General features: G+C 44.0%; 1 protein-coding gene across 5 annotated transcripts in view; it reads left to right on the top strand.

The window, feature by feature from the left end:
* COL26A1 (collagen type XXVI alpha 1 chain) overlaps window positions 1-14,570 on the top strand; it is a 278,588-nt gene that overhangs the window by 82,434 nt on the left and 181,584 nt on the right. For 4 of the 5 annotated variants that reach the window (XM_069089404.1, XM_069089401.1, XM_069089405.1 and 1 more), the window contains exon 3: window positions 1,449-1,552. In XM_069089404.1, coding sequence (XP_068945505.1) covers window positions 1,449-1,552 — 104 coding nt within the window. The remainder of the gene's footprint in view (window positions 1-1,448; window positions 1,553-14,570) is intronic. The other variant, XM_069089402.1, reaches the window with a different exon arrangement.

Raw genomic sequence — 14,570 nt, 5'->3', positions numbered from 1 at the left:
TCTTATTCAGGGGTTCTTAAGCTGGGGTTCATTAACTTGATTTAAAACTATACTTTGATAGCTAAATCTTTTGATAACTTTTAATACTCTCTGTTTTACTTCATTTCAAAACTGTATTCTGAGATACGGTGCAGGGACCTTTCCATTTCTCCCCAGTGCTTAGCACAGTGCCTGACATATGGAACAATATGGCTAGATGAAAGGAGAAGATGAGAGTTCAAGGGTATGGAAGGGTCTAGTGATTGTCTTTTCAGGATGGGAAAGCCTTGCATGTGTGTTTGAAAGCAGCAGGGAAGAAAGCAGTAGGTAAGGAGAGAGTGAAAATTGGATAGGAGGGATGGCTGTTCAGGCAATCAACTGGAGATGATAGGAGGGAATAAGACTTATCGAATAAGATAATATTTGTGAAGCCCTCAGCATAATGCCTGGCACATAGTAGGTGTTTTATAAATGCTTTCCCCATCCCCCATCACATGAGGAGTTCACCTTAAAGAGGAGAAGGATTATCTCTCTATTGGAGACTGGAGTAAAGGAGGAAAGAATGAGAGATGATGTCAAGAGGTTTTGAGATATAGAGAAGGGAAGCAGAGGAGAAGAGGGAGCTCCTAGCGAATGGTCTCTATTTTTCTCAGCAAAGTATGAAATGAGGCCCTCAGTGAAGAGAGATAGGGAAGGGGCTGGGGTGGGAGGCCTGAGGAGAGAAGACAAGGCTTGGAACAGGCTCTGTGGGGAGTGGGGTAGAGAATACAGATCTCAAGGCCTAGCTGAATTTAGATGACATCAGTTTGTACTGTCTCCAGTCTGCTTGATCGTACGATTTTCTCCAGCTTTGTTCATCATATAGCTATAGAAGAAGGAGGGGTCTGGCAGAGTTTGAGCACTGCTGGGTGAGGGAGCAAAGGGGCTCAAGTCCTGAGGAGAGTGTAGACTGAGATGGTTAACTATAGGATTAAGATTGGGGAGTGAAAGAGGTGAGTATGTATGGGAGGGACCCAGGGGGTACTGTAGGATCAGGTTTAGACTGCAAGGATCCCCAGAAGCCAGCTAGGTCAGTCCCTTTATTTTACAGATGAGGAAACAGAGGCCCAAGGAGGTTTCGTGCCTTCTTCAGAGTTACACAAATAGTTCTCAAAGTGGAATTTGAACCCAAGTTCTCTGGGTCCAGAATCAGTGTTCATTTGGTACAGACTGGAAAGTAGGCTCAGAAAGATAAGCAAACGTACGTATGTGTATGTATGACAGAGCCACGCTGAGATCTCGAGGAGGAGGAGGCTGGGACGTCTCTCTAGGTGGGTGTCAGGGCAGACAAAGGCCCTAGGCCTAGACAGCTGCTTTAGTCAGGAGGAGCACTGCAGTGTTCCATCAGAGATAGTGCTCCCAGTGTGTGCAGACGTGAGGTCAGGCTGGGGACGGAGGTCTGCCCTCTGCTAACTGCTCTTTTGTGTTAGTTACAGGACCCTGCTCAGACCCACCTACAGAGTGTCTTACCGGACTGTGACAGCTCTGGAGTGGAGATGCTGCCCCGGGTTTGCTGGAAGTAACTGTGAAGAGGGTGAGTGACGCTGATGGGGTCTGTCTGGGGAAAGTGTGGTGGGCGCCAGAGAGAAGGGCAGCACAAGCAGGCTCTGCCCTCCTTTCCTTTTCTCTCCTCTCCTCCATTTTGGAAGTGCATATTCAGTTTTCTGCTTTTTTCCCCCTCATTTTGTAAGTCAATTCCAAGTCACATGTGTGCTGGGAGGCAGGCTTGGACCAGCTGAGCTGAGCAGGCAACAGGCCTGACAATGCCATCTACAAGCTAAGGGTGCACATAGGTCAGTTATCTTGTCAAGGTGGGCATTCCACCCACTGCTTGGAGAAGGTCAGGGAGGCACCTCCCCAAGGCCTCCTCAGAAGGTCTTCCTGGTTCCTTCCAAGAGTCAGTAAGAAGGAGAAGGCCAAGGTCAAGATGAAGATCCATGACTGAATCCATAATGAAGAGATTCATATCTCAAGGGAATCAATAGACCTTTTGCTGTTATTTGTCCTGCAATTTACCTCAGTCCCCGAGGATGCAGGGGATCCAGGGGAAGAGATCTTGTTTGATGGCAGTCATCAGAATTGGTACCAGGGACACACAGGGATCAGAGTAGCAGTGGGGGGTGGCGAGTGACTGGCATTCGCTAAATTCGTTTCTCAAATCTGAAGGGGGGTGGTGGTGGTGTGAGATCAATTCTGTTGTTTCCAGGTGTCAAACTCTTCATGGCCCCATGGACCATAGCAGGCCAGGTCCTTCTTTCCTCCGCTGTCTCCTCCAAGGCATGAGGCTCCAGGGGTGTGCACCGTCTGCTCAGATTCTCTTCCCTTCCTCTAGTGAGAAAATGACTATGACCTTGCACCTCAAATGGCTCCCCTTGGCATCTTTTAGCAATTTTTGTTGAGGTCTGTGACTCTCCCGGAGAGAGCAGGGTCAGGTGAAACTGTGGAACTCAGTAGTTCACAATTCAGGCAAGAGGGATTTCCAGACTTCCTGTTCCTGGATATGGGCGGAGAGCTTAATGAATTTAAAAAACTCTATGGGCCCTATCCTTAGATAACCTCATCATGCTTGGATTTTTTGCTTGTTTGTTTCGTGGATGGCAGTCATTAATACAAAAAGAAGAGACGTGGCTATGACAGAAAAGAATGTACATGTTTTAATGATTGATAAATGTACAGATGTGTGATTAAAAAAAACCTATATATTATGAAGCAGCAATATGTAGTGGGCGGAGAAACTGAGAATAATACTAATAACTAGCATTATATAGTACTTTCAAAAAGTGCTTTACAAAGAGTAACTCATTTTTATTCTCCCAGTAATCCTAGAAGGAAGGGGTCCTTATTAGCCCCATTTTACAGATGAGGAAACTGAGGCAGACATAGGGTTTTTTTGTTTATTTTTTTAAGTGCCTTGTCCAAGTTTGTATACCTAAATAAGTGTCTGAAGCCAGATTTGAACTTGGGTCTTTGGCCTCCAGGTTTATGCTCTATTCACTGCTCCATCTGGCTGCCCTTAAAAGATCTGTACTCAGTGTCCACTCTGACACATCCTGGCTGTATGACTCTGGTCAAGTCACTTAACCTCTCAGTGCCCAAGTAATTCTCTAAGACTTTACGTTGCATTATATGTGCATGTCTGAGTGAACGGGAATGTGTTACATGGTTTAGACTTGTATTAGACCTCCCAGTGAGAAAATACCTATTATCCACGTAAGCCAGCATTATGTATTATATATGTATATTATATATATATACATGCATGTGTATACATACATACCATGCTTGATACCTCAACAGATCCATGACGCCAGTGATATGGGTCCTCCCCCAGTGAGGCAGATTATAATCTAACCCTGCCTTCTCATCTTGGGTGATAATTACAGTGTGTATATGTGTAGGTGCACATATATGTACATGTGTGTGTTTATTTAAGTTTAATTTTATATTTTCAAATGAGATGATCATTTATGTGCTTTATAACCCTTAAAGCATCATGTCCATGCTAGCTCCTATGATCATTACTGTGTAGGAGCAGGGACTGGATGCATGATTTCTGTTAGGATAGGGACGCCCAGAGAAGGAATCTCATCTACAGTGCATATTGGACAGGCCTACAGAATTCACGGTCTTAAGGAATTGTCTGGACACTGAGAAGTTAACGTGACTTGCCCAGGATCCTGCAGCATATATGTGTCAGGGGACTGAACTCGGGGCTTCCCTCTGAGGCTAGCTCTGTCTCCTGTGTTCCATACTGCCTTAAGATCGAAGCCATTTGAAGAATTAGCAGGGAAACCTTGATGGAATTAGCAGGGAAACCTTGACGTACTCCAGCTCTCCTCAAGAAATGGCTGGATTTTCAGATGCAGGTAGTTGGCCCAGTTTTACAGGTGGGGATGATGACCTGGCTATGCTTTGTCTGCTTTGTTTTCACCGGGCTCCTAGGCAGATCGAGAGGGCTTGCTGACAAGGCAGAGAGATCAGCATAAGGGTCCTGGAAAATCAAGAGCTTGCTGATGAATTCTTAATGGAGAGGAAGATAGCTCCTGATTGGGGAAGGGGGGGCACTTGGGGGAGGGGAAGGAGGAGAATGACAAAATGGCCTGAAGAAAAGTGGGAAGGGAAGAAGAGAAAGAAGGTGAGGCCTTGTATGATTCACCCAGCCATAAGACCTGGTTACATTGAATTATCTCCTGGGGTGCTGGGGTGCTCAGCCTGAGGAGATAATCTTTCCCATTTTATCCATATACTCCCCATAATCTACTGAAGTTCCTAAAATCAATGTTTTTTTTCTTTTATTTTTTAAAGTTAATTTTTTCCTCAATCATTATTGTTGTTTAGTCATGTCCAGTTCTTCATAACCCTACAGACCACAGCACACCAGGCTCTTCTTTCCTCCACTGTCTCTCTCTAAGTTTTTCCAAGTTCATGTTTGTTGTTTCCATGACACTATCCATCTCATCTTTGACCTCCCCTTTTCCTTTTGCCTTCAATCTTTTCCAACACCAGTGTCTTTTCCATTGAGTTCCATCTTCTCATTATGCGGCCAGAATATTTGTCCTTTCAGTGAATAGCCTGAATTAGTTTCTTCAAGTATTGACTGATTTCACCTCTTTGCTGTACAAGAAACTCTCAAAAGTTTTCTCCAGACCGCAATTTGAAAGTGTTGATTCTGTGGTGCTCAGCTTTCCTTACCATGTCCAACACTCACAGCCATACATTTCTACAAGAGAAATCATAGGTTTGACTATACAGACTTTTGTTGGCAAGGTGATGTCTCTGCTTTTTAGTCGGCTGTCCAGATTTGCTATAACTTTCCTTCCAAGGAGCAAGTGTCTTTGCATTTCATGGCTGCAGTCACTGTCTGCCCTGATCTCAGAGCCCAAGAGTATAAAATCTGGCATTACCTCCATTTCTTCTCCCTCTGCCAGAAAGTGATAGGACCCATTGTGGGGATTTTAGCTTTTTTGATGTTAAGCTTCAAGTTAGCTTTTACACTCCCTTCTTTCACCCTCATCAAGAGGCTTCTTAATTCCTCTTCACTTTCTGCCATCAGAGTGGCATTGTCCGCATGTCTGAGATTGTTGATATGTCTCCCAGAAACTTAATTCTGGCCTTTGATTCATCCAGCCTGGCTTTTTGCATGATGTACTCTGCATAGAAGTTAAATTAGATAAGGTGATAATATAAAGTTTGCCATACTCTTAAACCAATCACTTGTTTCATGTTTAGTTCTGACTGTTGCTTTTTGGCCCACATGTATACTCTTTAGGAGATAAGAAGATGATCTAGCCCTCCCCTCTGAGGATTTGCCACATTTTGTTGTGATCCACACAGTCAGAAGCTTTAGTGTAGTCAATGAAACAGAAGCAGATGTTTTTCTGAAACTCCCTTGCTTTCTCCATAATTCATCAATTGTTGGCAATTTGGTCTCTATTTCCTCTGCCTCTTTAAAAACCATCCTGCTCTTCTGCTAACTCGGTTCATGCTGCTGAAGCGCAGCTTACAGAATCTTAAGCCTAACCATGTGAAATGAGTGCATTTGTTCAGTAATTTGAATATCCCTCGACATCGCCATTTTTAGGATTGGAATAGCAACTGATCTTTTCTAGTCCTGTAGCCACTGTTGTTTTCCAAATTTGCTGGCTCATTGAGTGCAACACTTTAACAGTAGCATCTTTTTGGATCTTAAATAACTCCCTGGAATTCTATCACCTTTACTAACCTTATTGTTAAGTGATGCTTCCCAAGGGCCATTTGATTTCATTCTCCAGGATGCCTGGCTCTAGATCAGTAACCACAGCATGATTGGCAATTTTTCTCAATTATATGTAAACAAAAAATTTGGACTTTTTAAAAAAAAATTTTGAATTCCAAATTCTTTCCCTTCCTTCCCACCCCCCTCTTGAGAAAGCAAGCAATTTGATATGGATTATACATGTGTAGTCATGTAGCCCATTTCCATATTAGCCATGTTGCAAAAGAAAACACAGAAATCAGCATTCATATACCATAAATTCTTTCTTTGAAGGTGGATAACATTTTCATCATGAGTCTTTTGGAATTTCCTTGGATCATTGCATTGCTGAGAATAACCAAGTCATTCGTAGCTGATCATCATACAATCTTGCTGTTACTATGTACAATTTTCTGCTGGTTCTGCTTATTTCACTTTGTATCAGTTCATGTAAGTGTGTACAGGACTTTCTGAAAGCATCCTGCTTGACATTTCCTATAGCAGAATAGTATTTAATAACAATCATATCCCACAACTTGTTCAGCCATACCCCAGTGAATGAGCATCCTTTCAATTTCCAATTCTTTGCCGTCACAAAAGAGCTGCTATAAATATTTTTATAAATATAGGTCCTTTTCCTTTCTCTTTGATCTCTTTGGGATATAGACCTAGTAGTGGTATTGCTGGGTCAAAGGGTATATACAGTTTTATAGTCCTATGGGCATCGTCCCAAATTGCTCTCCAAATTTCTCAGTTCACAAGTCTACTAATAGTGCATTAGTGTCTCAATTTTTCCATATTCCCTCCAACATTTGTCATTTTCCTTTTCTGTCATATTAGTCAATCTGATAGGTATGAGCTGTACCTTAAAGTTATTGTAATTTGCATTTCTCTAATCAATTGTGATTGAGGTCATTTTTTTTAATATGACTATAGACAGCTTTGATTTCTTCTTCTGAAAACAGCCTGTTCACATTCTTTGACCATTTATCAATTGGGGAATGTCTTGTAGTCTTATAAATTTGTCTCAGTTCTCTACATATTTGAGAAATCAGACCTTTGTCAGAGAAACTTGCTGTAATATTTTCCTCTGGTTTCCTGCTTTCCTTCTAATCTTGGCTTCATTGGTTTTGTTTGTGTAAAATCTTTTTACTTTGATGTAATCAAAATTATTCATTTTATACCCCATAATGCTCTCTATATCTCATTTGGTCATAAATTATTCCCTTATCCATAAATATGACAGGTAAACTATTCTATACTCTCTTAATTTGCTTATAATATCACTGTTTATTTCTAAATTATGTATCCATTTTGACCTTATCTTGGTAAACTGTGTGAAATGTTGCTATATACCTAGTTTCTGCCAAAATACTTTCCAGTTTTCTCAGCAATTTTTGTCAAAAAGTAATTTCTTATCCCCCAATTTTGTATCTTTGGATTTGTCAAACACTAGATTACTGTGATTATTTACTGTTCTGTATTGTATGCCTAATCTGTTCCACTGATCTACCACTCTATTTTAAAAAAAAATTAAGAATTTCATAGACCCCAGTAGTTCTCTCTAAATACCCCAGCCTCTGATAAGAAACTCCAGCTTGGAAGAGCCTTTTCTTTCAGGTGACCTAGATCATTCAGAGAAAGAAATCCCTTATTTCCCACTGGAGAGACTCTTGTCCCCAGGCCCATCTCCCTGTGGGGACAGTGATTTGAGTGGTGGTTTATAGGGGAGCCCTGTGCTCAACTGGCACCCCTCTTCAGGCATCCTCAGAATGATGACGAGCCTTAGCTGCATTATGTAAGCAGTATTTTTACTGACATAAAATTGTATGCTCTAAAAGAATCGCCTATTGAGTATAACTCACAATGCACATAGTCCATAATTTGAAATGGGTTGTGTTCCAGAAGTTCATTTGCAAGCACATTGTTTGGAACTCAGAGCACATCTTAAGTGCATCATTGTTAGGACAGCAATGCTACAATGATAGACAGGACCCAAGGCCAGCTCATAAAAGCCTGCTTCATCCTTATGAGCTCTGGTTTAGGTACATTATGGGAAAATGTGTTCTGTGGGAACGCAGTGATTTGGGAATTCTCTGTCTCCATTGCGATCCCCTTCCCAACCTGCTATTATGGAGCATTCCAAAGTTCTGGTGTTTTGGGGGAGTGGTTGGAGAGACATGAAGCAGTGACCAAAAGAAAATACCCATAAATACATGTACTTTAATCAGGGAAAACAAAATTTGGAACAAAAGTAAGACTACAGAGTTAAAATCCACTGGTGTGGATGTTAGAAGAACGTGGCATAACCAGACCATTGGTCAGGACCTAGGTTTCTTCCCCTGCAGTCTCTTCTTTCCCATCTCCCTTATCTCTCACATGCTCTGGGTGGTCCAGGGAATGGCCTCCAGGAATCAGTCTCCATGGAAGCCAGGTCCCATTGCTGTGGAGTGAAGAGGTGAACTTATGGTGGCAGTGCACTCCTGATATCAGTCTGATGGAGCAGCATCAGCTCTGCCCTGAAATAGGTGGGGCCAGAGGCCATTCCATCCCATTGTGGATAGAGAAGCCTAGGAAGAGGTCAGCTTCTAGGGGTGCTGCTGCTCTGAGGACCCTTGAGCCCCAGCCTACTAGATCATGGGTCCCAAGCCTCCCATTCCCTTTTTGGTGAAGAAGGTTCCCTGAGGCCAGGCAGTTTGCTAGGCCAAGGGCCAGGCCAGGCAAGGGAGCCAGAACCTGGAACTGGAACAATCTTTTGAGTGTGAGGTGGGACAGCAACCTCATGCCTTTTGTGCCAGGTGCTTAGTGCATGAAGGAGTGGAAGCTCCAAGGTTGGGGGAAGCCCAGGGCTTCTGTGCTTTCCTATTCACCTTTGGGAGGCAGAAGAGACTGTGGGAAGAGGGTTAGATTGCAGGGCCAAGGCCTTGGGTTCTAACTCTGGTTTTACACTTAGCACCTGCATGACCTTGGGCCAGTCACTAACTCTCAAGGCCTCACTTTCCTCACCTGCAAACGGATGAGTTGGATTAGATGATCCTGAATGTTCCTCCCTAGTTTTACCTCAGAGATGACCTCCTGGCTGAAGTAAGTCATGTGAGTCAGCTACTTCTCTCACGGTTCCAGGCTTTAGAGAGTGCTGGCCCCTGACCCATGGCCATGAGAGATAGAGAAATTAAAATGCTAAATCAGTAGTTTGGGCCTCTGGTCGGTGTCCAGACATCTCACCTAAGCCAGCCCCCCTTCAGTTGCTCAGAGCACATCCTCCCTCAGCTCCCTCCTCACCCTTCCTCCATCTGGAAATTCTCCAGTAACATGCACTTGAGGGTTCACACAAAGGAACTTGAGTTGCTTTCTACCTGACTCGAGCTCTATCCTGGCTCCCCTCCAATAGGTCACCTGCGCACGGTGTGGTTTGCTTTGAATTCCATTCTCACTGAGAAGACATGGGGAGCACTCACCTCTTGGAGCCTCAGTTTCCTCATTAGTAAAATGTGAGTCCTGAAATGAGAAGGGGATTCCATTTGGATCAAGTGAACTTGGTCTTGAGGAGGGTTTCTGGCAGCATGCCACAACCTTCCACTGAAAGATCTTTGCCCTCCCCCCAACTCCTGTTTTCCTTTCTAATCTTTAAGAAAGTAAGTCCCATAGGATAGAAGATTCAAAAATTCTACGGGGCACAGTTTTTCTTTTGCAGCAGAGTTGGAGAACATGGGTTCTGCCAATTACAGTTTTTGCCAGGGTTATGTTGTATAAATCACAACCTCCTTGTAAAGTGAGGGCGCTAAGCTAGATGTGCTCTCAGTTCTCTTCTGCCTCCAACCTAGGATCCTGTGAGTTGCGTGTGGTCTTCTGCTCTATCAGTGAGGATGGAGGGTAGAGAGCTGCCCAAAAGAAGCCTTTACATTGTTCGGTTTGTGGTTGACCTCGATGACCAGAGTCCCATCTCTCTGTGTCTCCATTGCATCTACAAAAAAACTGGCATGAAACGCGCCACAAGAGCCTTCCTCAGTGTCTCAGTTCTTCATTTTAGTAGCACAGGTGGCAGGATACATGAGCATGATGGGAGAAATGTGCCTTTGCCCTGTGTTCCTCTGCTTCCTTGAGAGCCTTGGGGTCTGCTACCTCCTCAGGCCCAGCACATTCAGGAGCATCAGTGACAATGACTTTTCCAGTTCTGTGTGTTGCTTTCTCACCTTGTCTATTCACATCAAGAAAAGCAGCTCTAAATCCCATGTTTTCTCGTGATACCTTTATCAAGTGCCCTTTCCTGTGATCTAAGCTTGAATGGGTGAGAAAACCGATTCAATATGTGCCTTTCAGTACTGGAGTGTTTCCAGAAGAATCTCCTTTTAAAACCAGCACTGGAGTTTATAATGGGATGCCTTTCCTAGCATTCCCTGAGAAGGAAGGCATAGGACAGACTTCCATCACCCTTTATTGGAAAATGTGCCTCTGATTTTTCCAGTCTCACTTTGTGATCTTATAAAATCCCATCCAATATCCACCTCAGTCCACAGAGCCATGACAAACTGCTATACATTCCTGAAATCCAGCTGATGTAGACAGAAATTAAAACAACTCCTTCTACCAATGCTTTAGAAGACCACTTCTCATAACACGTTGGCCTATACGGGACAATGAGGGAGGCTTTGACACGAACAATGCTGGTAGGTTCAACCATCAGGGAATAATAAGTTTGTCATATGGGTGTGTTTTGTTTCATTTTGTTTTCTTTCCTCCAACTGGAGCCCCAGCATGGACAGGAAATGAATCCACTGAGCCTCCCGGTCTGTTGAGCACTGATATAAAGAACACATGGAAGAGGGCACAAGAAGGGTTGAGGGGTCGGCTATTTCATTCATGCGTCAAGCTGATTGATTGAAATCCAGGATGATGCTGACGTTTCAGCCTACTCTTAAAATGTGTGTGTATGTGTGTGTGCGTGCACGCGTGCATGTGCGTGCGCACACATTCATTCACTGAAAATTCAAAGCCAAGCCTCCTAGGAGAGTAACATTGTCCCTGGCCACTACTCCCCAAGGCTCAGCATTACAACTTTGGCCATGTCACCTTTGACTTTACCAACCTCAAGTTTTTGGAAATGACCCTTCACTGTCCACCCTAGGGTTTGGGACATCCATAGCTGTGACACTGATCCAGAGGGGGAGGGGACGGGAGTGTCAGGGACATGTCAGGACATTGAGCCCAGTGATAGGGTCAGCCTCGTGCCCTCAGATTACATGGGCACGGCCTCCCAAGCTCCTCTAGCTCTGCCAAAGGTACCAGAATTCCTCCAATCTCCCTCCCCCACATAGCCAGTCACTTGCCAAGTCTTGCCCTTTCTATCTCCACAGTCTATTTCATCAGACCCACAGCCAAGACTTATCAACTCTTTCCTAGATTATGGCAGCAGCTTCCTAATTAACCTTTCTGCCTCACATTTCTCTCTACTCCAATTCATCTCCAAAGCTGTTGTCTGAGTGATTTTCCTTAAGTACAGATCTGATCTTCCACTGGTTCATTGCCTCCAGGACAAAATGTAGATTGCTTTTCTTCCCTTGTAAAGTCCTACCCAGTGTGGCTCAACTTTGACCTTGCCAGCCTCATTGAACATTGCTCCCCTTCTGGCCTTCTCTGTCTTCCTCACTCTGTCTACCATCTATGTGCCCTTGAACCATCTGGTCCCTCATGTTTGGCATGTCCTCACTCCTGCCACCTACCTTATAGGATCCTTCTCTTTGTTCAGGACAGGGCCCAAGCACCATCTTAGACAAACCATTCCAGTCCTCTTCCCCGACCACTAGCATGCTCCCTCCCTTAACACCTTGTATTATCAACTCGGTATTCATTTGGTTTTATTGCCTTTGTATTTATTCTGTGTATGCTCAAGTGTGCTCATACAAGATGTCCCAGATGTCTTGGTGCGAACTGAAACTTTAATAGCTAACAGTACCTGTTTCCCATTAGAATGTAAGCTCCTTGAGACAAGGGATTATTTTATTCTTTGCATTTGTGTCTCCAGTGCCTGGCATGGTGCCTAGGGTATAAGTGCTCATTAAATGCTTGTTGATTGGTTGATTGACTGGATACAAGTGCAGTTGGCATGTCCCCTACCCTCTGAGGGTGACACTATTGTGTCTTCTGCTAGGGCTGTTCTTAGGTGTAGGGGGAATAGCTGGTTGCTTATGTATGTGATGGGAACTGTGATCTTTTAATAAAACTCAATAGCCATACTCTAATAAACAAAGGAAGAAAACCATTGCATTTTTATTTTAATATGATTTAGTTTAAGCCTTGGTCATTGAAGAAGATGAGAAAATGTGCTGCGGAGCAGCCCAGCACCAAAAGAGAAATGTAATGGCTTCTTGTGTGGGTGACTCCCTCACTCCAGCACCTCCCCAGGCTCAGGTTGCCTCCTGATTTGTGCCCCACCTTTTCTGAAGGGGTTTGTTCCGGTTGGAGGTGGACTGGGGCAGGCTTAGGACTTGTAAGTTTTTTTAACAGGCTCAAGGGAAGGAGAATGGGTGTCTGACCTTGTTGAGACATGCATCACTCCTCATTTCAGGCCCCATGTGAACCTCAGTATAGAAACAGATGAGGTCCAGTCCTATTGCCTTGGGACTTTTTGCAAGAATGTCAGTATATGCCAATAGTTTCCCCGAGAACAAATACACAGTAGAGATTGTTGCATATGAATGTAAAATGATCCTTTCATTTATTCATTACCTTTAAAGCTTTAGGGTTGCCCCATTGGCCCATACCATACTTGGGTGCCTTGAAAGGACCCTACCACAAAGGGTCCCAAAAGAGGACATCTCTGGGATCAGGGATTAGAGGTGTGAGGGTGTCCCTTGTACAAGGAAATCACAGACTGCTTTGCCTTTGAGTAGGTGCTCCTTGGACACTTCTCTTCAGGGATTAATTAGTGTTGTGGAGGTGAAGCAATTTTTCCTTGGCATAATTTTGTACCGAGGGCAGATAGATGGTGCAGTGGATGGAATGTCAGGAGGACTCATCTCCCTGAGTTCAAATCTGGCCTTAGACAACTTACTAGCTGTGTGACCCTGGGCAACTCACTTCACCCTGTTTGCCTCAGTTTCCTTATCCATAAAATGAGCTGGAGAAGGAAATGGCAAACCCCTCCAGTATCTTTGGCAAGAAAACTGCAAGTGGGGTCACAGAGAGTCTGATGTGAGTGAATAGTAGCAATGATAACGGTTTTCCTTAGCCCCCTTCATTGGCCCAAATTTTCAGAAAACACACAATGTTCAAAGTTCCCTTTATAAAGGTAGTCCAAACATCCAGCCTCTTAAGAACATGACACGGCTTATGTTGCATCATGTGCTCTGTGAAGCTGACCCAGATGATACTCAAGGGAAACAAGACTCGAATGCACCAACTGCCACGTACCCCAGTAACCAGTCCTCTTGGCACCATGAAAGTGCTGATCCCTTCCCCCCCCCAGTCCTTCATAGGACACTCTCTTAAGTAGACACTCACAGAACTTTGGGGAAGTTCTTTACATTATTACCCCCCTTTTAGCCAAACTGGCCTTGCCCCATACACAGCATCCCCTCTCTCATCTCTGAGACTTTGCAGTGTGTCCTCCATGTCTATAATGTTTTCCTTCATGTCGAGTCCCCAGCTGCTGTCAGAGCACAGTTTAGGGCATGCCCACCATGCCTTTTCTGATCTCCACCATTGTTAGGGCCCTCAACCTCTGCAGTGAGCTTGCATTTAATGTGCATGTATTTTATAGATGCTGTTATATTCAGATTGTCTCCCCCAGCAGAATGTAGCCTTCTTGAGGACAGGGCCCATTTTGTCTTTGTGTCCTCCAGCATTTGGGGTATAACAGTGCCTGACACACAATGAATAAGTTACTTACAAAATGCTTGTTGACTTGAATCAGTCCCTCCCCATCTGGCATGAGAATTGCACTCCAGGGCTTTGGACCTGAAGCCAGCTAACCCGCATAGTGACCAGACCCCCCCTTCCTTAGTCCTCATGCTAAATAACCAGGTTAATCACTGCAGCAGCAGTAGGAATAATGATGACATGATAATCAGTTCAGAGGAGGCAGAGGTCATGGCACCTTAAATTGAGTGGGAGCAGTTTCATAAGAGATACAGATTTTGTATTGGGTTGAAGAACTCTCAAGACTTTAGTTTCCTCATCTGCAAAATTACTGGGTTGGATAAAATAATCTGAAAGTCCCCTCAGTTCTACTGTTCTGAATCTGAATGGGAATAGAGATATGTCGGGCAGGGTCTATATATGGAGAGATGTCCCATGTAGGATGGAACACAGTGGGAAGCAATATGCTCCCAGACTTGTGTTGAGCTATTCAGTAAGTTCCACCCCCCCCCATAATTCCTTAAACTCTGAATATGTTCTTCAACACTCTGGACACCTAATTCCACCCCATTCCTGCTATCGCTTAATGATAACAGAATACAAATTCTGTGGGCAAGTTCTGGAGAATAACCTTCCTACATACACCTGGGAAGAGATGCATGTTGGCATGGCCCTGGATCCAGTTCTCTTTCTGGTTGATACTGATCACTCAGCCCCACGTAGGAAGAGGATAGCTTCTACTTCTCCATTTGGATCGTTTGTTCATGTTTTCTTAGAAGGAAGAAGAAGAAAGGAAGGGTTGGCATTTGTTGGTGTCCTTAATCCTTCCATCTTTGTTGGAAGGTGTTTGGCAGATTTTTAAATGGCTTCATTGAGAGAATAATATATCCAAATGCCCATGACTGGGCTTTCAGAGATTTACTTACTCAGTACAAATTGAGAGTTGTTTCCATGGTACTTA

The sequence above is a fragment of the Petaurus breviceps genome, unplaced genomic scaffold, assembly GCF_028583685.1.
Source record: "Petaurus breviceps papuanus isolate PSGF00001 unplaced genomic scaffold, PetGlider_PUasm1.0 186, whole genome shotgun sequence".
Classification (NCBI taxonomy): Eukaryota; Metazoa; Chordata; class Mammalia; order Diprotodontia; family Petauridae; genus Petaurus; species Petaurus breviceps.
Note: the sequence above shows the minus strand (reverse complement) of the source record. Positions and strands in the feature narration are given on the sequence as shown.